Below are 26,724 nucleotides of genomic sequence, written 5' to 3' on the forward strand. Positions count from 1 at the left end.
AAACTGTTTGGTGGGTAGGGAGATTATATTGATTAATTAATCAATTGGCATAGTAATACGAGAGATATATAATACATCTCATATAATACAACAAGTAGATCCGGCCAGGCAATCCGATTGGTCAGACATTTAGAACATGCTGAAATCAGCATAGCACACCCAGAGCCGTTTAAGCACACCATGCTCATCACTACAATATTACTCCCATTTCCATGTCAACATTCCAGTTGTTTTTGAGACATTTGTATTAGTGAAAATAAATCACAAACCACAGGAACACATAGAAGATACCCAACATAACAACCTCCTGTAATATTGCTTAAAGATACAAAATAAAGACCATTCCCCCACTGGGCTCCTACTGAATTAATAGTAAACCTCGACTACTACTACTATCACCACCACCACAGAAAAGTATATAACAAGTGTTTTCTATAAAATACTGGCATCCATTATTACCAATGTTGGCCTCATTAAAATAACACCTGTACGGAAGAGGATTAGGGCCACATGTGAAAAAACGTATTGAGTTCTTAAATTAAAAGTCAGAATTCTGACTTTTTCTTTATTATTAGAAAAAAAGTGTCAGAATTCTGAGATTAAAATCAGAATAAACTCAGAACTCAAATACATTTTTCACGTGGCCCTAATCCTCTCCCGTAAGACCTGCAATGAAAAGGTGATTGCTTTAAATTACAGGTCTGTCATCAAGTAAAAAGGTGAATTTAAAAGCTATATAAACAAAACAAAAATCCAGTTACCAAGTACTTAAAACACTTTATTTCAAATCTTTACAGATGTATCACAACTAGAGGTTACCCGAAGACTAAAAAGGTGGGATACTGAACTTAATTGTAACAAGAACATTACCTAGTTACATAATGCAAAAAGTTGAATAAGCAAACGTAAAAAGGTACAAAAAATATTACATAAAACTTAATTGATAAACGGCCTGAATTATACATCTGAAACATGATATTTAATGCCAGGTAAGATTCACCAATAATTTGACAGAGTAATTGTTTTGTTTATCATGAAAGAACAAGTGCAACGAGGAGAATATGGGAGAGGTTACACTTCTGAGCAATAAAACAGTACCTTTCCAGAAAATGTACAGAGTCAATACAGGATTCCATGTGAAAATACAGGGCTCTTTATCTAAAATCTGCAATAATTACGTTGTGAGGGGCAATGGTACAAAACTTATGGAATAAGCAGAAAATGGAAATTTAACTTACAAAACAAAATAAAGAAAAGCTTACAAATTGGTGACTGAAAAAAAGGTTGATTTATAAATATACTTGTTAGAGACATTCTTCCTTACTCCATTTCAACCAATTGAATACTGCATGATTCCATCTGTAGTACAGTAAAATCCTGTTTCTTTTTTTTTTTTTTTAAAGTTCCAACCCGTTCCCCACTACTCCCTCCCCTTCCCCAGAGAAAATGGAACAGGAAAACACAAAATAAAAAGGCAAAAAAGTTGAGTAATTTAAAAAGTATGTCTGTTGCAAGCAGAGTGTTTGTCTGTTCTTCCAATATCTAAATAAGGTGGAATCTTGGTCCAGCGGTGGCAATGATGTCGCTGTAGGGCTCCGTCTGGGTGACCTCGATGGCTTGCTGCTTCTTGAGGACGAGGAAACTGTAAAACTTGGCAGCTGCCTGCTTCTTGTTGTTGTTCCGGCACAATTCAAGCAGGCTAACTGAGTCCGCGCCAGTCTTAGCCATGACGCGCTTTGGGGACAGAAGCACAGTGCTGTCAGTTGAAGTTCACGTAAAGTGAACAACTTAACATGGAAAAAAGGAGAGGTAAACAATACTAGGCCAGGATGCTAGGTTCCCAAAGACGGCGCTTTTCCGATTTATGTTAGATCGGATTATGGTTATGAGGGTGGAGGAAAGAAAAATTAACTGATCAAAAAAAATGGAGGTGACGAAAATGCATGCTAATTGAAAAACAGAGCAGTCAATTTGCATGTGAATTAAAAAATGGAGTATTAAATCATCAAATGATTTGATTAACACTTTATTTTAAACAGTGTTTCTCTGATTAATAACCGGGCAGTGTTACCGTCTGTCTACCACTCATCATTCACAACACCCAACCAACATTTATCGTTTACAGCAAGCGATATTTATTATGTCCGCCCAAATGTCAATCAAAAACCATGCCCCCCCCCTCGGCACTGGGGTTTTTGCCGCTTTCTCCAGCACTAGTCTTGCAGACCTTCCTCCACAGCGCTGCGGAGGAGGGTCTGGCTAGTCCACACAGCATTCGGGATGGGAGAAAAACGTGCTCTGGTTTATTGGCATTTTTAAAAACGAATCCCAATCGTCATGGGCGGTGCCAAGCTCCGCACGGAGCCACGGTGCCGCTGCAAAATAGCCTCAGGAAGGAACTTGTTTTGGTGGAACATGTACGTTCAAAAGTTGTTTTAGTCGTGCAACAGAAAACTCAGATTGGACAGACAGTCTAGCTAGCTGTCTGGATTTACCCTGCAGAGATCTGAGGAGCAGTTAACCATAGTCCTCAGAAATCCACCGGAGGTTAAAATCCCAAAACAAAGAAAGCGGAAGGTAACGGGCACCCGAGCAATCCCAGAAGTGGAATGTCGTGGATATAGACTACTCCAGCACTGACACAGCGCGGTGGAGACACACCTGGCTATGAGAGACTAGCTGCTGGCTGAATTTGAGTTGCTACAGCCCAACCAGAGCTCTGCTCCCGACTGCGTGGAGTGGCTGTGGTCTTTGATTGATATTTAGGTGGAAGTGACAAAAATTGCTTGATGTAAACGACAAATGTTAGCTGGGCGTTGTGAATGATGAATGGTAGACAGCAACACAGCCCAGTTGATTATCCGAGCAACACTGTTTAAAATAAAATGTCAATCAAGTTGATCAAATCACTTAACCCAGTTTGTCACTCCATTTTTTCAATTCACATGCATTTTTAATCACTTCAGTTTTTTTTCCTTCTTTCAATTACTTTGTTACTTCCACCCTTGAGGCTACTATCATTTTATGATAAATGGCAATTTTGTGTTGTGAATGGTGAACGTTAAGACAGGTAAAGTGATGAAACATGGCTCTGTACTCGTTACATCACGACTGGTTTAATCAAAACGGCTTTAAATTAAATCACTTAATTTTCTCTTTTAAATTTGCATGCGTTTTTTTTTTTTCTTGAAAGATTTTTTTTGGGGCATTTCAGCCTTTAATGGAAAGAACAGATAAATATGAAAGGGGAGAGAGAGAGGGGGAAGACATGCAGGAACTCGTCTCAGGTCGGACTCGAACGCTGGACCTTCTGCGTGGAGGTAGACCCCTCCATATGTGCACCTGCTCTACCAACTGAGCCAACCCGGCCACATTTGCATGCATTTTTAACGCTCCGTTTTTCAATTTCCATGCATTTTCATCTCCACTTTTATCAGTTAATTTGTTACTTCCACCCCTTAGACATGGTAGATAAACAAATGTGATGTTTAAATCTCTGAAAGCAAAACTAAATCTGCACGCATATCTGATTTTATTAGACAAATCCTATAAAAACTTTAAATAAGTCTACCTAAAATTGGTTCTCAAAATCATTTGAAAAGTAATAGCTTTTTTTGTACCTGGAGGCCATGCAGCATCTGCTGGGTTCTCTTGTTCCATCTCTTCTCCTCCTGATCCTGGTCTCCACCCTGACCGTCCTCATCCTGAGGACCAGAGACAACAGTCATCAGCGTCAACTGGCCCAGACTCAAACCGCAGCACACGTACAATCAAATGAAAGATTGTCTATACAGAAAGGCATTTTCTATAATCTGCTTAAGTTTGCAATTGCTTTTTGTTCTCTTGTTTTACTTACAGTTAGGGATTTCTCCGATTGCTCTTTAGGCAGTTTTTAAATCAAAATGCATTGCTATCAAATGACTACTACAAACGATTGTGCATCAGAGAAAGCAGCCATTTCCCCCTCACCTCCTCTTCATCACTATCATCCTTCTTGTCTTTGCCCTTTTCACCAAGCAGGTCAAGCTCAGGGACAAGCTGGGTGAGGCTGAGGCTGCTCTCCTCTGGGGGAAGATCCACCTGATGCATGTCTAACCTCTGAGACAAGACGGAGCGGTCAGCCACCTGCTGCTGCTGCTCCAAGGGAGCCATCTGAAACAGGGAAAGCCGGGGGGGGGGGGGGGGGCACCCAAGTTAGGACACAGTTCAACTAGGTTTCCCGTTACTCCCATTTGATTGTTGAGCATTTCCAAAGTTTACTGCTTCAGCATTTAAATTAATAACAATAGATAAGAGCAATGTGACTGGATTGAAATTAAATCATCAAATCTGCTCTAGACCAGCAAGTGGTTTAACAAATGTGAACCAATTTGTCATGAACTATGGCGCTACTGCTTAAACATGGAAAGCAACTATCAGTAGGCATTTCAACTCTATTCACTTTTCTACATTTTGCCACCTCCACATAAAGTGCTGAGGAAAATGTATGCAACCTCAATTCCACCGTTTTGACAGAGAAAAATAAAATGTAGGAGTTAAGCACTCACAGGAAGGGTGGCCTCTTTGTCGAGGGTCTTGCGTTTGACACCTCGAGGGGTGGATGGAGGAGGCATGACGGTTTCATCCAGGGTCGTCCTACTGCCCTCCATTGTAGAGGCTGCCAGCATACTGGGCTCCTCCATGATAGTTTGGTCTGTGGGGTGGATAAGGAAGAAATATGAAAGGGAACATATCCTTATTCAATAACTGATGGTGTGTCAGTTTGATTTTCTGCTTCCAGTCTCTTTCCAGATCACACAACTCATGACATGTCTGCAGTGGGCTATGACCCCTCATCTCTTCCTGCATGACTTACCAATAACATCTCTGTTCTGACTCATGACCTCCTCTCTAGGCACCTCTGGGTTCTCCAGCTCTTTGAGGAACTCGTCCAGACTGTCTGCTTCGCCGCCCTTTCTCCTCTTCCTCAGCTCGTCTGGCACCAGGGGTGTCAAGCAGCGTGTGAACATCTGACATCAGAGATTTATTTAGACAGTTAAACTTGAAGGGACATTTTATTAAAACGAATTACCAACTATATTCCAAGTCAGTAGTACAATAACAAGGAACAGGGAGGATTGATGCTAGACAAAAGGAAAAGTGGTCTACTAAATTATGCATCTACACGTTTTCCATTCAGTATTCTGGAGGGGTAATGTGTGGGTGTGAGAGGATAGAGAAGAGACACAGACAAAACCAATCACGTCCTCCACCTTCTGTTGCTTCAATTTTTTCATTTTAAATCCCACAACCTGAACAGAATGTCAATGAAAGATATAAAATCTACTCTCTTCTCTTCCATTAAAAAAAGTGCCCGAGTCGACCTACTTGGAGAACCAGACCACCGGTGTGACTTGCTTATTACTGTTCCCCAAGTGGTTACACTGCTTGTCAGTGATTTCTGTGGTGGCAGACAGTTCTCAAATAGTTAGAGAAGTGGACATGTGTACTAGGGCTGTTGGAACGAATGCTGAAATCAATACTATTCGAAAGCTGACATTACTATTCGAATGGGACTTTTTTTTATAAATCTGTTGGCTAAGGTTAGCTAATCTCCCTCTTCTCGCCTTGGCCTACTCGCATGTGTCACTCATGTCACGTCTTATGAACAATAACTTAGCGGGAGTGAGAAACAAGGCATTGTGAGGTCTAAGATAACGTTAGTACAACATTACGGACTACTAACTAGCGTTACGTACAGAGTAACGTTCGTACACGGGGGAGTGACAGGCTGAGGCTGGAAATCGTAAGGACGGGAAATAGTTTTAACATGACTTTAAAATCGATTTCCACCGAGCCAAAGTGCTTATGTTAACATTAGTTAGCTCGTTCATGTTTTCTAACTGCGTCGCGAGGTACAGTAACGTTAGGCTAATGTTGGAAGCCCCTCTAGTGGACGGAACGTGTAACAACAACCACATGCTTGTAATGCCATCAACAATGCATAAGCCTGAGTAGTGTAGTACATATTATTTTACAGGCTGCAACTGAGCATTAAATATTCTAATATTAAAAAAATATATCAAATGGAATTCGAATGGTATTATAGCAGAAGATTGACAGCTCTAATGTGTACACATTTATCCACAAACGCATGCATATTTATAACAGGCTTTTGTCACCTTGAGCAGCCTGGCATTCCAGAGGGACTGAGCAGGCAGAGAAAAAAGCTTCTCCACTCCTCCAGTCTCCTTCCACATCATAAGCTTCTTGGTGGGAGGGGCGAGGTCCAGGGTGGTGACAATGTCCGAGTAGTCAGACAACTGGGCCCTGATGGTCTTACTGTCCAGCTCCTTTACACTGTCCACAATCAGCTTCCTCTTACGCTTTGCCTTGGTCTCTTTCACTGGAGACGTGAAGAAGAAAATAAATGCGTCATGACTGCTTCACTGTCATTTCGCCGTCATTAACAGAGTTTCCGCTCGATAAATTTAGCAGCGGCACACCGCCGCTCCTTAGGCCATTTATAAGAAGTCATAAAGTCGTAATTACACGCCTGCGGAGCCGTCTCTACTGAACTCAAGCGAACGGTCATTCGCTCTCTCTCCCCTTTGATGGTGAGCAACTGGAACAATGACAGTACGTCATCAGGCACAAAGTCATGACAATCAAATAAACAAACAGTAGTGAGTAAAGCAGTACGCTGTATTAACGTTACTGTTTAAAACCAACATGGGGGGAAGAAAAAAGAAAAAAAAGTGCTAAACTGTGTATAATGAGTGGTGACGTTAAATCACCTGTTTCAGGTAACGGTATCCTAGGGTACTGTCTATTTGCTGGATTTTTCAGAGGCAAGGGTTATATATCTGGAATTGTTCGTTAGCTATGTGTGATATCTGTAAAGCTGAACAGACTCGCAGTAGTAACATTAGGCTAAAACAGATTTTATTCTGAGCTTTAAACTCTTGTGAGAAAGAACAGATAAGGGACACTAACATTATATCCTGGAATGTAAGACATGTGATGCTTTTGAGAAACACCTGCAAATGAAGCAAATTGTTGCTAAAAAGAAACTACACACCGTTTTCACTTAGGTAACGTTAATGTTGACGTTGATCCACGAGCATTAAATATTACAATTTTTACATAGCTACCTTGGAAAGGTATAGCAAAATCTCCCCAATCGTCTCACAGTGTAGATTTATTGTCTAATCAGCCAATCTTAGTCATTAGCATTCAATATGCAGAGAAATGTGTGTAGGCACTATTTCCTATGAGTGCCTTTCTATGGTTTGCAAATGGTGAAGCATTTAGAGAATGGATACTTCACGTCCTGCAAAAATGCTAAAAAGAAGAATTCATTCTTTAGAATTTTATACAAAAATAGAAAGAACTTTCAAAATACAGTCATCTCGACAGAAAGGTGAGGGAGAGTCTTACCAGTGATGTCAATGGGCTCCAGGGCAAAGGCCTCCTCCTCATTGTGAACCAGAGTGGTCTGTTCCGTCTGGTCAGCCATTGCTGGCAATGGCTCTGCTGGGCCAGAGTCTGGGCTGTCTGGACCCGCTACACACAAAAATGTAATTGTAATTCCCCCATAAACAGACAAGTAATAACACAACGTGACACAAGTAAACATAAAATGTACTTTAAAGAAACATAGCAACACTAATAAGTAGGAGTGGAACAGTACACAGAAGTCACGGTTCGGTTCATACCTCGGTTCAGACATCACAGTTCGGTACGAGTTTGGTGGTGGTGGGAGGGCCCCCCCCACCAAACTCGTAGAGTAAAAAATAGACAGTAAAAAAATGACATAACATTATTTATTATACGTTTATTTCAGTCACAGCTGCTACATATAGTGTTTTGACCTCGACAACCCAACAGTATTTTACCGCAAACAACTTTCTAACGCAAACGCAATCGCTTGTTTGCTAAGAGTCAGGTCGGTGATTGTGAATGTGTAAAGGTGTTCACGAGATAGATACCAACCTTTAGTGAACTTGTGAATTTCGCCAGCCGTCTTCTCTCCTTTATGGAGACAGACGCTGTGTGCACGGTGGGCTCGATGGTGTTTGAAGCCTCCAATGTCGCCTTACAGGCAGCTAACCCTCACCTTAACACTAACATAACTTTGACATAACCATTGCCGCACTCCCTGAAAGGCTAAAAACACCAAACATCGCAAGGTGGGAGGAGCTGTGTGTGTATGTGAGCGAGATACAAGTGACAGAGGAGATAATATTATATATATATATATATATATATATATATATATATATATATATATATATATATATATATATATATATATATATATATATATATATATATATATATATATACACACACACACACACACACACACGCTGGTGTTGATAGTGAGGCGCACCGCCACACATTAGTCTATGTGTGGGAAACACTGATGTCTCATGCTGTACCAGCTAGTGTCATACAGTCTCTCCCCTGAGCTAGCTGCAACAGCCTGAAGTGTGTAAAGTACCCCAAATCTTCTCTAGACTCCATCTGTAACTTGTAAACAAAATAAGACAATCTGCTATAAAAACAGAAAATACAGCATCTCTGTTCTCTGCAAAGACAAACTAAATTACCTGATTAATGCAACTTTCTCACGACGTCTCCCGGCCATCTTTCACCGCAGAAAGCTGCTCCCCGCCTGGCTAAAGCTAATATAGTTAGCCTAAAGAAACAAGGTGTCTGTCCCAACTAACGTTACAGTTTGGAGCGGCGATGCTGGAAAAGTACCACTAATCTACCACAGCAGTCTTATCCACCACTCTCTCGCCTGTACTACTGGAACTGACAAGTCCTCCAACTCTTGTGGGTCGCCACCACCCGCCATACTCGTCCTTAGTGCTGCTATCTCTGACTCACTAAAACTGCATACATAGGCAGCACGCCAATCAGCTTCAGAGCTAAGGCGGGGCTACAGATCAGGTGTCCCTAAAGAACGCGTGTATCTAACCGTAGTTCCGCATTACATTAATTAATTTGCACGCAAGTTTTATTTATTTTTATACCGTGTATTCTCCGTGTAAACTCCTGCACCGAACGGTGACGCCCGTACTGTTTCGGTTCAATACGAATACATGTACCGTTCCACCCCTACTAATAAGAGATTAATGGAGACAATGTACAAGAAAAATCTGAATTTCCTGTTTCATAGGCTTTGCATTAAAAGGTAAACAAACTTTACTTACGTGACTGGAGGTTGTCAAAGTCGTCCTCATCGTCGCAATGATCTGGAGGCATCATGACACTTTCTGTGATGGCTGGAGGGTCATCAAAAATACCTCCTCCATCTTCAGAGCTCAGTAGCTTATCAACTGGGAAATAAAAGCTAGGATTAACTCTTTATCATAAAAAAAAGAAGTTATTGCTTACTCACAAATATCTCATAGAACAACTTCAACAGTACATCTATATAGCCAATGCTAAGGCAAAAATTAAAAAACAGAACAGCTCACCCAGCATCCCCCCATCACTGTTGCCCATTGAACCGTCCCCGAAGTCATCATACTCCATGTGGTTGGACTTGTCTGGGAGATTGGCTGGGCCAGGCTCAGCTTCGAGCAAAAGGTTAGAGGCTGTGGCACCGTGCATGATATCCTCCTCAAATGTGCTGGCATCACGCATCATCTCTCGGTCATCCATACCAAAGTCAGCTGAAGAGTACAGGGTAGGTCTTTGTTGAACCCAACATTTCTATTACTCTGACAATGAGATGCTATCTCTAAAATCTATACCATTTAAAAATATTCTGCAGTATGATACGATAATGTTGAAATTTACAATTACATTTATCTACTCATACATATGTAGCGGGTGGTACAAGTGTACACGTTAGTATATGTAGTTTCCTACCAAAGTCATTGTCCTGCAGCAGGCTGAGGTTCCCAACATCTTCCCTCATGGTGATCTCTTCTACTCTGCTCTGGTTCAGGGTGAACTGTTGGGCCACGTCTATGTCACTGTTTGAAAAAAAAAAAAAAAAAAAAAAAAATGAGTACAACAGCTGGTGTGTGAATGATAAACTCACAATGAAAAAAAAAAAATGGAGGGGACAAAATGAGAGCAGTAAATGTCGTTAACTTACTCCAGATCAGGAAGTGGCTGGTCAAAGTCATGGAACTCCTCGGGTAAGGTGATGGCATTGTAGGCTGCCTCTCTGTTTTCCTCAGGTAGATCCACCACACCTGAATATAGAAACCAGCAGTAATGGTGTCATAACACACAAATGTTCTCAACAATCTTTCGCTGCACAAAGACCGAGTCCGTTTCTGTTTTGGGAAAACTGATCACAAATTCAGAAAATTTTTTATGTTCCTTACCTGGCCTAAAAGCCATTTTGATCTTGATGAAGGCTTCATTACAGTCAGCAAGCAGGTACTTGGCTTTCCTGTGGTAGATTCTCACCACCCCGAGGAGCAGGTGGCCTGATGTACGCAATGCCATCTTCACCTAAGAGAAAAAAGGCACGGGAAAAAAATGGAATAAAAAAAAAATGGCATGTTGCATTCGTACAATGTACATTTTTTCTTGTTTAAAAAAAATAAAAATAAAAAGACTTAACTGTAACATCAGCATACACAAACATTGTACAGCAATGAGAGCAAAGACACTTTGTGAAGGCACTGCACTTTGTTGTTTTAAATAAAGCAAACACTTTTGTTAAACTGTGACAGCTACCAAGTATTTACTCTGCTATAATAATAATTTATACTTTATTAATCCTGCAAGGGAAATTACAATGTTTTCACTCTGTTAGAATACACATTACACACAGGCCTGAAATAAACACACAAGCTCAGTACCTATACATGCACTAATGGAGATGTCAGAGTGAGGGAGCGGCAGCAGTCAATGGACAGGCACCCCGAGCAGTTGGGGGTTTGGTGCCTTGCTCAAGAGCACATTGGCATTGCCTACCCAACTCCCTACAGACTGAGCTAACCTGTCACCCCTATAATGAGTTTCCATTTATTAACATTGTTCTTTGGTAGTAAACATGTTCAATATTAGTGCTCATAATTATTGGGAGCCAACAATAAAAGCAGAACAAAGCCTTGAAACAAGTCAGGATCTGTGCAAATCAAGCCTGTACAGTGAACACAAGGCCTGCATCACGACCACCAGAATGCAGAGGCTGCACTTTTGTCTCGTTACCTTGGGTGAGATGATGCTCTCCACACTGCTCTCTAAGTTGCATTCAAACACATGGGCCTTGGTCAGCTTCTTGTCCCAATGGGCCGCTAGCCAGATCTTGGCCAGCGGCCCACGCTTGCTGAGGACAAAGTGGGCGTAGAACATTGCCCTGGTTCCCCTGGCTCACACAATCACACTGCTGTATGGTCCACCTGGAAAACATCATTGATTAGGTTATGTAAAAGTCATTCTAAAAGATCAGGACAAAAAAAAAAAAAGTACCAACATGCAAGACACAGACAGGCAGCACAGTACCATCCCTTAGAGAAGAGTTTGAGAAACAATGTTTTCAGCCAACTTCAGCAATAATACCATCGATATCTGACAGTTCATGAAAAGGAATATGTGGCAGAAAATGTAACTTGACTGCTGCACAGAATCAATGCGTAGTAATTATGAACAGTTGGATGTTTTCATTAAAGTTGTGAAAAATACCGGACATCAATCTGAATATCGTGCAGTTATAAGCAATCCTGCCGGTCCAACACGTCAGAATAACCAGGCTGTCATCACGTTATCTATAACGTTAACTGGTTTTCGAAAAATTATTGAGCGATATCTATGGAAAGTCAGGGATCTTTTTCATCTTCTTAGCAAGTTAAGCAACAATACTGTAAAGATGAGAAACGTTAAACCAATTCCCTCCCGGAACGCAGATTGGTTTTGGCCAACGTTATATCAGCTAATGTTTGGGTTTTAGTAACCATTTTCTTGCTAATTATTTGACAAGGATGGGGATCTGTTGTCTCTCGAAGGAACGATCAAACTCCCTCGAAGCACTTCTTTTGTTTCTTGCTATGCTTAATTTGATTAACTGTGGCACATTGCAAGTAAAAAAAAAAACACAAAGCAGGGCACGATATTTAGAAAAAATAAATTTTAATCAAAACAAGCGCTGAAGTTCCGCCTATTTCCCAGTCAGGGAGGCAAACACTGGAAATGCACGTCTGCCTATGGTAACAGACACTTTTCCCGTAACTTACTCTACTTCAATGAATCATGCACTGTTAAATTGCACAAAAACACAGATTGGTCAAAAAGAAAATGTGCGTGGTTAAGTAGGCACTTAATACGGTGTAATACGTTAAGAGCGCCAAGGGGTTGGTCAACGCCAGTAAATAGTCGGCGCCATCAAGTGGGATGAACTAACTTAGCCGCCAGCTTACTAACGTTACAGAAGCAGCAATGAAACAGATTTGTACAGATTTCAGTTCGTTGAAGTAAAAGTATAGCTTTTGTAAAACGGCGGACAAAAATACAATTAGCCCATGAAAAGAAAGTGAAGCGCACTGGAACGAGGCGCCCATCCAAACCTACTCATACTTGTTTCCCTCTATCAGCACAACTATGTCGTTAGCTGATGGCTAACGGCTCCTTGTACAGTGAAGGCCGCAGAAAGTCCACACAAATGTGCATCCTTATTTCGTCTCGTAGAACACACCAAACCACGAAAAAAAATTTCAGCTGCAAACACACTTACCGACAGTACCCCCTTTACAGTGAAATTCCAATAATTATGTTATTTCTCCCAGCGAATCCTCCCCTGTTGTACTCATTAAAACAGCCAAGATGGCGCCAGTCGCCTTCCTCCCGCTCACCGCTGTCCTTTTAAAATCGGCAGGATGTTTACAGTCAAAAATGGCGGAGGAGGAGTCTGCTGAGGCCCGCTGTGAGCACCGAGCAGAGATAGGGGGCGCTGTGGTACAGTGCTTCCCATGAGACAGGTGCCTGACTGATACATCAATAATTAAGATTATGAATATTGTGTCACAAAATACGCATGCAAATGATTATAAATCCAAAGAATCTATTAATATTAGTATTATTACATTGTTGTTGTAGTTATTATTGGTGTTGTTGTTGTTGTAACATTCTTTTAATTTTTGTTATGGTTCACTTCCCACTGCACTACTCACGGCTGCTGTATGCCTGGTAGGCTATTGAATTTTTGTGGATATGATTGTCTGCCTACTCTATTCCCATCCCCAACTGTCCCATCTGGCCCCTAAGCTTTTGAAAACAACACATCCCATGTTGTAACACTGGTTATGACCCAGGCCCATTGTGACTCACATCCGGTAAATCAACAGAGTGGCCAAAAACAAACTGTGGTCTCCTAATACACCTTTTTCACAGCAGACATTTTGACATGTCATAGCAGGGGGGGGGGGTCTCAGGTGCACGGCCCTGCTACTGTGCATGCTCTCTTACTGGCTTAATGGCTTACCGGGATACTTAAATGGAACAGAGCCATCATCAAAGTTAATTAGGTACACCTGTACCTAATTTCCTGCTATAATAAGTCAAATGTTTGCTGTGAGAAAGGCCAAGTAATGGCCAATTAAATTCATGTTTAATGGGTGAATTCATCAAGGGAAAATTTAAATAGGTTACACAATACTTACATGAGGAGAAAACACTGAAATGACCACAACCTACCAAACAAATCCATGACTTTGAACAGAGTACTCAGTATGGAACTGGACATTCATGCCGACTACAAAAAAATAATAATTTCCAAACAGTATATTAGGTAGAGAGATGAGGAACATGCCTGACAGAGAGACTGACTCATCTACAATCAAATTGCAAAATTGGTATGCAGTAAAGCGGATTTGACTCATAGGCTACAGCATCTGCTGCAGTAGAACTGCTGCCAGTTGAGCATGTTTATGATTTACTAGCAGCAGGGCTCCATGTCACTGTATGGGGATGGTTGGTAGATAACTGAGGTAGTGCTCACACATCATTATATTAAAGTTAAGTGTAGTTCTTATTATCAGCATGGTTTGAGAATTGATTTATCATTTATCATTAAGTCACATTAAATGAGCCCATGCATAGCTGGATATCTGCAGAGACAGTACAGATGGAAAACAAGGTAAATTCACAAGGCACTTGAGCTGCATGATAATGCATCATAATCACGGGATGATAACACTGGCAATAAGTATTTATCATGTTTAGGTGAAGAAGTAATTCTCTTAATGTATTTCAATGTGTGCAAATATGCTCCAAAATCAACCAGATCATCGTTCTCATTCCCATTTAATCATTTCACAAACAGGCTCATTGTGAGATGAATGAATTATTGATCTAGACCAAATTGCTAAACGTGATTCCGCAATTGAAAGCTAACAGACGTAAGAAAGACAATAATGAATTTAAAATGTTGTTTAATGTAAAACTGGTTGAAGCTTTTTGAGGAGTGGCCGATTTATGATCATATTAAACAAAGCAATTTTTCTATAGATACTGTATCTAATGTCTTGTGCAGCATATACGCAGAAATGAGTATATGCCACATTTTAACACAATGCTGCAGAGCCATTTCTAGATGGTGACACAGTTTTGGGCTGCCATCTGCTAAACCAGATGATTTGATCCAGATAGCTAATTGCTGGCTGCTGTTATCATGTGACAGATACATCTAAACAGCCTTAGAGAGACCAACCACTTCTATACTTATGCTTTGCTGCTTTACATGAGCTAATATGTTGAAGTCAAAAGTGTGAGTCACAAAGCCTCATCATCTGATTATCTCTACATACCAAAACAGAAGTGTATTATTATCGGCACAGCTGTATGAAATGAAACATCTTGTGCTTTGGATTTGCTGAAGCATTCTTGTATGTGCACACAAACACACCCAGAGGAGATGTAAGATGACAGATTTGTATCTAGGCAAAAACTGATTGAAGAATTAGATTCCTCTAATCCTGTGAAATGAATTGTTTTTGGCTAATAGTGCCATAATCTGCCTAATTTTATACATATTCAATTAAATCGCCACAGGGATCCCCTTCTAATCTTCTGTAACGTAGCTGCTTTTCTATGACATTCTGTTGTACTGTCACTGCAAGGTCTCATTAAATATCTAATTTATTGGTGTATATATTACTAGATATGATTAGTGATGCGTTTATTTATTTCTCTTTCATATGGCCAAGTGTAACATGCTGCAATAAAGCAAAGCTGATAGAAAGGGAAAGGCATTTGTCAAATCTGGCCTGGAGTCGCAGTATTTAATCCAACAGTCTGGAAGAGCCCTGGCTGCAAGCATGCTGAAATCCATCTCAACTGCAGATACACATCTCATCAGTAGGACTAAGAAACTGATTGGCATACCGTTCAATCATACAAGCAGACTTTTGGCAGTGGATTAGACACCACTGGTGCAGTAAAGTTCAAAACTTCTTGGTTTTGTCGAAAATCACTTATTTCCTCTCACTCCATGCAACAAAGCATCTACGCATCTGGATCTCTCGGTTTCTTTTCCTGATTTGGTCCACAGAACATTCAGAGTGGATGTGGTCTCGGTGTAACTGTCCAAATGCTTTTCCTTTTGGTGTGTCACTAGATAATGTATGATGTGTACTAGGCACTGGTCCATACTGCACAGCTTTTTTGCTTTAAGAGTTTTGCTCAGTTTGGTGTCTGTGTGTGCGCGTGTGTGTTTTGGGGGTAGCAATCTCTCCTGTAGCGGTTGATGCAGCAGAGTTGGCACCTCTCATGCACCATGGGATCATCCTGGATAGATGCGGTTATTTATGCAGCGTGTCTAAACCGATCATCCTGACACAGATTTATGTAAACACAGCAGTTTCTTGGCATAGGATGAGGTTCACACACGCACAAGGAGGAAGCTAAAGGTATTATTTAGTTTGGCTCTCCCTCAGTGGGCGCAGTGCATAAACCCCAACACGCAAAATGTGTTTTGGGAAGCCTGATGGGTTGCCAGCAGGTCATAGAGGAAGAGGGATGACAAAGTGAGTATGTATATTACAGCAAAGTGCAGGTTTTAAGTATGTAATTGTAACATCTGAAGTTTGATTCAGTATTTGTTTGAAAGACAGACACAGCAAAACATTTTTAAAGCAAGACGGTAAATGGTCAGTAAAAAACACACACAGACAGTAATTTTATATCAAACATTTTATTTATTGTTTTTTTTATGAACTTATTTTACAAAATTGTGATTTTTTTTTTTTTCCCCTCTATCTTTCCATTTTAATCTCTATAAAATTAGGTCTGCAGTTACGGAAGAGAGGGAAGGAAGCAGGCAGAGATTCAGCCGGGACACAATCTTGTCTGATAAATACTGTGTAATGAGAGAATTATTTGTGTGTTACATGTATTACTATACTTACGACAACCAGGAGAAGGGGCCCTCTAATGGCCCCTTGCAAATATAGTAATACAAGGCAGTACGTAAAAAAAAGAAGAAAAAAAAAAAGGTTCCTACAACAGAAAAGGCAGGAATGTCAGTATCAGATGTGTGGTGAGTCTTAGTAGCATTCCAGTGTTAAACAATATCATTTAGGGAGTCATTATGTGAATACTGATAAAGAAAAAAAATAACCTACTATGAAATGAAAACAGGGACCTGTTTCTTGCACAAGGCAGATGAGAAAAAAAACAATAAGTGTATTTCTTCTGAAGGCACATCAATATATAACCCCCTGCCCTCTGAAACAGCATAATGAAGGAGAAGAGAAAAAGATAGAGAAAATGTCATCTTAAATATTGCACCAAGTTCATTTCTGAAATGTGATTCTGTTTACGACCGTATTCAGTTGTCTTGATAGCGCTGTGTTTAGTAGTACTAGGATCGTTAATTTGCTCTCAAGCTGATAGCACATTCTCAGAAGTGAAAAATAACATGCAGCACCCCTTCTCTCACACATACACTCTTTCCTCCCCTCCTCCCCCCTCTTTCTTACACATTTTACTTTCTTATATAGAGATGACATGCTTTTAATGAACCAAATATAAATGTCAATGCATGGCATTCCTTGTATCAGATGAAAAAAAGAAATACAAAAGCAAAAACATATATGATCTATTGGCACATACTGTATTGTGGTGAAGGGTACAGAACGGTAAATGGATTTATGATAATTCATCTTCCTCAAACATAAAGCTGAAGCTACCAAAGGAGGTTTCAGGGCCGATGTGGTTAGATTTCTAATGGAAAGTTGCTGGCTTTACAGGGATACCTCATAGACAGATGCACTTTAAACTCATGATGCACTGTGATTTAAAAATCACACGTGAACATTCTAAATTCATCAAATTCCGTTAACATTTTTCAGATAACCTGATACGCGTAATCTGCGATTGTTAACGAAACCAAACATTTAGAAATTGTTTAAAGTAAATTAGCCTAGTGATCCATCTGGAAAAAACACAATTTCATGTTCCACTGACACTTTCAATGTACCGATTTACAGTAAATGAGATGCAAGTCTCAGAATAAGAAGACTACCATATAGAAACGGATCAAACCAAATTCATGAAACATACTTGAACATCCTGGTTTTAAATATTGCCTTGTGAATCTGGCCAGAGCACAATAGCACATTGCCAACCTATATCTCTCCGAGATGAATGACTGTTTAAATCTGTGATTATCAGAGATACAAATTGCCATTCTGCACATATACTGGACATTGAAAGGCTTCTAATTACATGTATTTATGTTGAAGCAATAACACAAATGAGAGATAATTAACTTCATAACGCATATCTCCATATGTTTTCCCTACGCCATTTAACAGTATCAGAAATGCTTGGTGAAAATTCTTGTCAATCTGGTCATATTTGTTCATAACAAGTTGGGAAAATACAGTAGTCAATTTAGTATGATGCCAACTCTGACTCTGTAAGCATCAAGCACTACAGTATACCATGTTCCTAGATGAAAACAGTGTTAGCACATGCCAAGTATTTGTCAGCCTACTGCCAAACTTGTCACTGGACAAAATGAATTTGGGTCCATGGCATAAAGACAATAGCCATATTTAAATATCCTTTGCTAACCAAGCCTAAACGATCCCTAGATTTCACAGGGGTTTGGGTTAGCTTGACTACCTTAACCAAGGCAACTCTTGTGATCTTCTATTGTTCTTCGGGACAGCATACAAGTACTTTGTAGCTTGTCATATAAGCCTTTACAAATGGGAAAAAAGACACATGAACAAGACTTTTGCTTAAATGAAAAAAGAGAATTCCGCTGAACGTTGTCTGCATGTCTATTCAGTTCCTATGGATACCTATTCCCACATAGCAAATTTAGTAACCTCTAGCTAGTTGTGGGACACTGTTGTAGTTTTACCAGAAACGTCAGAATGGCACATGATTATTTTGTTTGTCAATTGAATACAAATCATTTTCATTATACTTCAGCAAGGAAAAAATGTGAATGCTGACCTGAAGAATTCACTACAAGATCCATTATCCCATCAATCATTAAGCAAATTATGAAGAAAAAAAACAACAAAAACAGAAAGCAGCTAGATCAAGGTGCTCATTCTGCACCATGTCTTTTTTTCAGACTCCAAGATCCCAACGCCATTAGATAAACATGAGGCACTGTGAATATCAGATCAACAATCAGAATTCAGTTCTGTGGTCGAGGGGGTTGTCATTCCTCTCTTCACCCACCCTGCCATTGGTTTTTAATTAAGACAATACAGATAGAGTAGTGCTGGCCATTCATTCACTGTATATAAAAAATACCTACACACAATCCAAAATAGTGTTATCCTCTTCATAGTCATAACTATCAATACTATTCTGTCATCAAAAACCTTTCATGGACCTGTGCAGAGTGTATAGAGCAGAACAGACAGGTTGGAGTTGGGAGTGGTTAGCCACTGTTGGGACACAGAAGCAGCGAGCTACGATTTCCAACTCCATGACTTTAACCACTTCAGTGGAGCAGTTTGAAAGTCCTCAGGTGTCCTTCAGTTGGTGGTAGTCATATGTGTGTATATACTGTATAGTGGGATCTGTGTGCTCAGCAATTGCCCAATACACGTAAGAGAAAGGGTAGACGGGAGAAATGGACACGGAGGAGACCAATGAATGTGGTGTCCTCTACATCTGTTCCAGTTTCTTTTCCTCCTCTCTCCCTGTACCCAATCCTTTTTGATTGATCCGGCCATGCAATCATGAAAAGGCTCTGCGTTTTTCTATGTGTCCGCCCCCTCGCTCGGTCTTTGTTGTGTCCAGAGAGCGGGGGGCTTTGGAGGGTTATAGCCTCTCGATGTCCCTGTACTTCTTCCGAAGTATGGACACCTGGTCTTTGAACAGGACTGGGTCCAGCCTCATCTGAGAATGGACCAGGGGCATGTTGCCAAACCAGCTGGCAAACTTGTTCATGCAGGTCTGACGCTGGGCAAAATGGTCGGGGTCAGCCCAGCGAGACGCCCGGGAGCTCTGGGGTTGGGGGGGGGGGGTGGGTTAGGAGGAGGAGAGGGAAAGATACAGAAGACCGACAAAATAAATAATGCATCACAAGTTATTTTGACCTTCCAGAGCCTATTGTAATTATTCATCAGTCTCTTTTTATTGAAGGCCATATTGCAAAAAAACAACAAAAAAAACACGTTTTAATTTGAATTTACAAATGTGTGTCTAAAGGCCATCAGCCTCACCAATAATCAGGGAAAGCATGGCTCTCTGTCTGTTCAATACTGAGCAACATTGTGAAAAATAAATTATATAGTGGGCTTTTATAATTCAAAGGCAGGTGTTGGCATGTTTAAAAAAGAAGCTACCAGAATTTGCAAAAAGAGAAGTAACACCTCGCTGGATATCGCTACAAAATCGAGTGAAGTGTTTTCTCCTAAAAGTAACCCCTCAGTCACATTAGCTACAAGAGACAGCGACAAAGCGGCAGGCTGCCATTCATTTTCAATGGGAGTGGCTGTTTGCCAGCGACAAGCGACGAGCTTGCTGCTGCCACGAGCGAGGCGGGGCCAAAATAGACAAGAAGTCTATTTTATGACAAAGCGACTGCCAATCGGAGTGAAGGCAGCGTGAGGGCAACATGATGTATGTACGTTGGTTGCTCGAGTCGAAGAAAATCATTCAAGATGGCGGAAACGCTTCAGGACATCGTATTTCTGTATATATCTGATAGGTTTGGCATTTTAGCTCATATATTTTGTTACCCCTATCGAGAAATAAATACTTTTAAATCCAAAAACATCGTTCTTGTGACTTGACAATACCTCTGAAGTGACTTGTAGGACCTCTTGCAGATACTAGGCAATAGCATGCTACGATCGATACAGAAGCGTCACCCTAACTTTTGCCAAGCAACCAGGAGTAGGCTAGGCACACCCAGGAACGCCCATCAAGCGAGTGCGTGTCGTTGTCTTTTGTAGCTAATGTGACTCTAGGGTAAGGAATGTCTGTCCTGTTTTTGAATAGCTCCTTCTTCTAGTCTAGGTGTTAAAATTGCGACCGACTGCATCCTTCTGGTGTTTCACTGCCCACATCACTTCAAGAGTGTGCTTGCAGTAATTTCCCCACAATCAGTGAAAGACAGGCAATCAAAATGTACCTTCAAGTAGAGACATTTCCACTACTTTGGTTTTTTTATTGTGCATAGGGACTACAACAATTTTAAATATCAAGACCTTCGCTAAACCCGATTATTCACACGTGATGATCACAGAAGAAAACTAAAAACGTAGTGCAACCACTGCGTGCCCCCAGACAGCCGTGAAAGAAATGAGTAACTGCATTGTTTCTCTTTGAAATAGTGCCATCAATAATCCCTAACACAGTGCATGTTCTACCTTCAGGCATGATATAAAATGAACTAGTTATATAGGATAAAATATTCTGCCCACCTGTCCCATCATGGTCTCCTTGTATTGTTTCTTCTGGGTGACTTTGATGGGTGGTAGTTTAGACACAGAGGACACCAGAAAATTCATCAGAATGTCCTCGCAGTTTGACATCTGGTCAACCATGGTCTTCAGACTGGCTGGAAGGTAGGTGGTGTACAAATAGTGGTAGTATCTAAGGGAGAACATAAAAGAGAGTGAACCGTCTTAGTATTGAACTAAATGGAAACAGAATTGCAGTGAAGAGGAGTGAAATACAATAAAGTAGCAGCGAGGAGCGCGTCAGTACTTGTGATAGATGGCAGCCCCAGTCAGCACCATGGAATATTCGTTGGTCCATTTGGAAGTGTAGCCCCAACGCTCCTTGTTGCTGTCCCAGAAGTGACTGCGGGCTGGGTAACCAACAATGCGGTCTGGGAAACTCTGCCACACTGTGAAGGCAAAGTCCACCTGGACCGAGATCAGAGAGAAACAAAGAGACACAAAGACATGAGGCCAAGAAACACATCAGCAACATATCCACTGTGTCAAAACGATACATAATGGTGATTATACAATTATTAAAAAGAAGGTCTGCAGCATGTACTCTTGATTCAAATTTAGTTTAGTAGTCTGACCTCTGTGGTGGAGAGCACAGTGTCCTCATCCAGACTGAGTACAGCATCAGTGGGGATGGTGTCGTAGGGCAGGAAACGACTGCTTATCACCTGGCATGATTTGCGAAACACAGACACACAAACAAAATGTGATCCGTTGCTAAAAGAGAGTAAATAGTTTTACTAGGCATCACCAACAACAACACCAGGTGTATAAACAGGCCCATATGAGCACAAGCGAGGTACATCTGCCTGACAAGCAACGCTACCGGTGTCTTAATGTCTGTTTGTGCTACAGAGTTGTTTCATCTTGCTACGTTAACAGCAGAGTAAGTCAAATAACACAAGCTGACATAAGACAAATGAAATACAGCATTTCACTGAAACCACAGATAAAAATCTACAAGCAGCTGAGTGTGCTTTCCTCCCCCTGCTTTTTGGCATGCATCTAGGCAAATAACTAACTGGATAACAAGTGCTTATAAAGTGGTTTTCAAATAATGAAATATGTGCATGTTGTTTTTCAAAATATAATGTTAAGGGTTTCTATCCCTGACAACACCAGCCTTGTTAGCCACATCACCAACATTCAACCTACAGGGCCTAGGCTAAATAACAAAACACGATGAAAAAAGGAGGTTAGATTTAATGTAACCAATACAGGATTGCAATCACTGGCACATCCCGACATATTAAATACATCTGCAGTATTTCAGAAACTAGCACAGGTATCAGAGTGCTGATTGGCAAACTTTTTCTACCGCTGACAAATGCTGCTGATCAGCAGTGACAACTTGACAGCAGCTTTTGTAACTGTGCTTAAATTCCCATCCTTTTTGCCACTGGTCCACTTAGAGATGGGCTGGAAACAGCAGAATACACCGTGCACTTTGACCACTTTAACTACTTCGTAAGGAACTTTAGGGTGCCTGCAGCTTTACATTTACATCTTGAATTAAATTCCGCTGAAGGATTCTAGTGCTGAATGTCAAATGGCTGCAATAACATTACCTAATGAGAGAACTAACGCCATGGTTCTTTACCTTGCTTTCGCCTTCTATAACAATGACAGGGACCGAGGTGACAGGCCAGCGGTGCTTTGCAGGAAGAGGCTTGTCACAGTTCCACACAACTATCACCTGTACAAAGGGAAAATAGGTGAAGCTTAGCCATCATCCAGAACACATGCTCATATTCATCTGCATACCTATCAGTCAGGTCCATAAATATTGGGACATCGACACAATTCTAATCTTTTTGGCTCTATACACCACCACAATGGAGTTGAAATGAAACGAACAAGATGTGCTTTAACTGCAGACTTTCAGCTTTAATTTGAGGGTATTTACATCCAAATCAGGTGAACGGTGTAGGAATTACAACAGTTTGTATATGTGCCTCCCACTTTTTAAGGGACCAAAAGTAATGGGACAACTGGCTGCTCAGCTGTTCCATGGCCAGGTGTGTGTTATTCCCTCATTATCCCATTTACAAGGAGCAGATAAAAGGTCCAGAGTTCATTTCAAGTGTGCTATTTGCATTTGGAATCTGTTGCTGTCAACTCTCAATATGAGATCCAAAGAGCTGTCACTATCAGTGAAGCAAGCCATCATTAGGCTGAAAAATCTAAACAAACCCATCAGAGAGATAGCAAAAACATTAGGTGTGGCCAAATCAACTGTTTGGAACATTCTTAAAAAGAAAGAACGCACCCGGTGAGCTCAGCAACACCAAAAGACCCGGAAGACCACGGAAAACAACTGTGGTGGATGACCGAAGAATACTTTTCCCTGGTGAAGAAAACAAACCCTTCACAACAGTTGGCCAGATCAAGAACACTCTCCAGGAGGTAGGTGTATGTGTGTCAAAGTCAACAATCAGAGAAGACTTCACCAGAGTGAATACAGAGGGTTCACTACAAGATGTAAACCATTGGTGAGCCTCAAAAACAGGAAGGCCAGATTAGAGTTTGCCAAACAACATCTAAAAAAGCCTTCACATTTCTGGAACAACATCCTATGGACAGATAAGACAAAGATCAACTTGTACCAGAGTGATGGGAAGAGAAGAGTATGGAGAAGGAAAGGAAGTGCTCATGATCCAAAGCATACCACCTCATCAGTGAAGTATGGTGGTGGTAGTGTCATGGCGTGGGCATGTATGGCTGCCAATGGAACTGCTTCTCTTGTATTTATTGATGATGTGACTGCTGACAAAAGCAGCAGGATGAATTCTGAAGTGTTTCGGGCAATATTATCTGCTCATATTCAGCCAAATGCTTCAGAACTCATTGGACGGCGCTTCACAGTGCAGATGGACAATGACCCGAAGCATACTGCGAAAGCAACCAAAGAGTTTTTTAAGGGAAAGAAGTGGAATGTTATGCAATGGCCAAGTCAATCACCTGACATGAATCCGATTGAGCATGCATTTCACTTGCTGAAGACAAAACTGAAGGGAAAATGCCCCAAGAACAAGCAGGAACTGAAGACAGTTGCAGTAGAGGCCTGGCAGAGCATCACCAGGGATGAAACCCAGCGTCTGGTGATGTCTATGCGTTCCAGACTTCAGGCTGTAATTGAATGCAAAGGATTTGCAACCAAGTATTAAAAAGTGAAAGTTTGATTTATGATTGTTAATCTGTCCCATTACTTTTGGTCCCTTAAAAAGTGGGAGGCACATATACAAACTGTTGTAATTCCTACACCGTTCACCTGATTTGGATGTAAATACCCTCAAATTAAAGCTGAAAGTCTGCAGTTAAAGCACATCTTGTTCGTTTCATTTCAACTCCATTGTGGTGGTGTATAGAGCCAAAAAGATTAGAATTGTGTCGATGTCCCAATATTTATGGACCTGACTGTATGTACACCTAATGAGAAATATGTTTAAATAGAGGCCTACTGATGTTTGACAATCAATGTCTGACTTATCAATATATGTACAGTATTATATGTACATGTCTTGTTTTAATTTAAAGCTCTATTTTTATTTACTTCCTATTTATGTGGAAGATAACAACTTCCTCATTCTACTGCAGATCTATTTTCAGAACTGTCCCACCACCTAAAGTTAACATGACAGCGACAAACCGCATCACTGTAAATGTTAAAAGAAAATGTGCTGACACCTTCATGCAAGCCATGCAGTTTTAAATCCAGAAAAAAACTGAACTCCCATGTTTGATGCATTTGCAAAATGCCAGAATAATGGGTAACATTTTTACTGTACACATGAAAACCACTGCTCCAAAACACAGTAGTTAAAAGGCCAACTACCATAAACCCATCACGGTCACCATTAATATCTTAAACAGCCTTTTATATTAAACTTTTTGTACACTTTTGATGTTTGACAGCAGAACAGTTGTGCATTAAATGGTTCTGCAGGTTTCCTTTATTTCCTACAGTGTGCATTAGTATAGTATAATAGTATCTGTAGACAGAGGAGTGTCAGGGTGGATCTATTGTGGCAGGAAGGTTTGAATATTATTTGGACTGTCTCCCTTCATCTCCAGCATGAATAAAATACTGAGGTTTAAAAGATTTTTTTTTAATTATTATTATTTTTTGGGCATTTTAAGCCTTCATTTAACAGGACAGCTGAAGACATGAAAGGGGAGCGAGAGGGGGAATGACACGCAGCAAAGGGCCGCAGGTCGGAGTTGAACCCGGGCCTGTTGCACCGAGGAGCAAACCTCCATATATGGGCGCCCACTCTACCAACTGAGCCATCCGGGCACCCTTAAAAGCAGATTTAAGCAAACACTAGTAATGTCATAAACCTGAGAAATGACACTGACATAGAGACAAACAGACCTTTTTTTCTGCCAAAGCAGCTTTGCCCACGTTGCTTTCTGTTTAAATCTTAAAAACACTGTTCGAAACTCTCAGAGTTTAATCCGTTAAACATTTTCCTCATCGGATAAATTACCTCCATTATAGTTCTATGGAGTGTCCACTCACCTCGCATCAAGTAGTAACCACTGCGGATCAGGTCAATCTGATCGCAACGGAGTGAGGTGAGTAATATATTGTAATGTGTTGGGTGTTGAATTACCTGAGCACAGTACTGGGATTTGGCCACAACCACGAGCAGCTTCATGACTGGCTGGGACTGGGAGACCAGTGGGCTCACCACATGAACGATCGCTGTAAACTTGGTGTATGGCTTAACACCTGAAAACAGCCGGGACGCATCAAAGGTAAGAAAAGAAGCAATCCAAATCCGTCAGGTAAAATTTCAAGCATGAGAATCACTCACGTAGTAGTCCACTTGAATGTGGAACTGCACTAACCCTAACTGTACAGTTGTATGTTCTATAAGGAAGTAGTATTAGCATCGTTGTTTTGGGCATCTTTAATATGACCATTTCTAAAGTGAAGAACTTCATCTATGAGTACTACCTGTTTGACAGCTTTGAACGTCTCTTAGTTTACACTTGTTTACTTCAAGCTGTGTTTACTTGGCATACAGTGCAACTGAACAGGTCTAATTAGGCTTGTAAAGGAAAAAGGTTCCCGGTAACCAAATTCCAATGTCAACAACAAGCCCCATATCTGCCCAATTAACCAAGCACAAATACAACATGGCAACATGGCAGGTCTAATTGGTGAGCTTCTCTGTGACAAATCATGAATTAATAAAGATACACAACATAACTTGTGGCAATGTCACTGGTTCACATGTTGGTTTACGAGTATTCAACAGCTGCCACGCACCAGCTGTTCCTGTGTTGTGTCGTAAATGAAAATCAGTCTATCAAAGCGTAGAGGGTGCCATTAATGTGGTTCTTAGCACATTACATGTGCATGAATAATTAACTGACCCAGCTTAGCATAGTAGAAGGGGAAGTCTCCCAGGTATGTAGAGTACTGAGGCAGGGTGAAAAGGCCTCCAGGCAGACTGTTCCACATGAGGTTACTCCTCGAGGTATGCTGCAGTACCCGGTCCTGGATGATCTGCACAAACAGAGGAGCAGAGGAGATCCAAATTTATGTTCTCTGCAAAGTTGTCAATTGATTGCAATTGGTAAATATCAATCAACTGTTCACAATACTCATTGTTCCTGTGTGCCTCGTAGCAAAAAAAGATCACAGGGCCAAGATACAGTATTTGTACAACTAGTGTGAACAGCAGGAAGATGTCAGCAGGAAATTAGCTTGGAGCAAAGATCTTCCATGTTTGTTTACGTCTTCAGTCTTATAAGCTGTTTGGAAATTGTGGGCAGACACAGATCCTCTGGCACTTCTCAAGTCACTTCAAATAAACAAAAA

The 26,724-nt window shown here is 40.8% G+C and overlaps 2 protein-coding genes across 2 annotated transcripts in view; both read right to left on the minus strand.

Moving 5' to 3' along the window:
- Nucleotides 1-757: 757 nt before the first annotated feature.
- Nucleotides 758-12,826, minus strand: LOC144519923 (double-strand-break repair protein rad21 homolog A-like). Its single transcript, XM_078253454.1, has 14 exons — nucleotides 12,689-12,826; nucleotides 11,170-11,360; nucleotides 10,335-10,464; nucleotides 10,100-10,199; nucleotides 9,868-9,974; nucleotides 9,471-9,668; nucleotides 9,204-9,329; nucleotides 7,420-7,545; nucleotides 6,162-6,385; nucleotides 4,856-5,009; nucleotides 4,548-4,693; nucleotides 3,970-4,152; nucleotides 3,621-3,704; nucleotides 758-1,734 (listed from the first exon to the last, which is right to left on the minus strand). The coding sequence occupies exons 2-14, from the start codon at nucleotides 11,311-11,313 to the stop codon at nucleotides 1,543-1,545; spliced, it is 1,914 nt and encodes a 637-aa protein (XP_078109580.1). The 5' UTR covers nucleotides 11,314-11,360; nucleotides 12,689-12,826; the 3' UTR covers nucleotides 758-1,542.
- Nucleotides 12,827-16,128: 3,302 nt separating this feature from the next.
- LOC144519924 (exostosin-1b-like) overlaps nucleotides 16,129-26,724 on the minus strand; it is a 44,372-nt gene continuing 33,776 nt past the window's right edge. Inside the window, exons 5-11 of the mRNA XM_078253455.1 lie at nucleotides 26,277-26,409; nucleotides 25,508-25,626; nucleotides 22,492-22,587; nucleotides 21,470-21,559; nucleotides 21,142-21,302; nucleotides 20,856-21,027; nucleotides 16,129-19,431 (exon numbers count right to left, since the gene is read on the minus strand). Of these exons, the coding sequence (XP_078109581.1) occupies nucleotides 19,246-19,431; nucleotides 20,856-21,027; nucleotides 21,142-21,302; nucleotides 21,470-21,559; nucleotides 22,492-22,587; nucleotides 25,508-25,626; nucleotides 26,277-26,409 (957 nt within the window). The 3' untranslated portion in view covers nucleotides 16,129-19,245. The remainder of the gene's footprint in view (nucleotides 19,432-20,855; nucleotides 21,028-21,141; nucleotides 21,303-21,469; nucleotides 21,560-22,491; nucleotides 22,588-25,507; nucleotides 25,627-26,276; nucleotides 26,410-26,724) is intronic.

Source organism: Sander vitreus, chromosome 6, assembly GCF_031162955.1.
Source record: "Sander vitreus isolate 19-12246 chromosome 6, sanVit1, whole genome shotgun sequence".
NCBI lineage: Eukaryota > Metazoa > Chordata > Actinopteri > Perciformes > Percidae > Sander > Sander vitreus.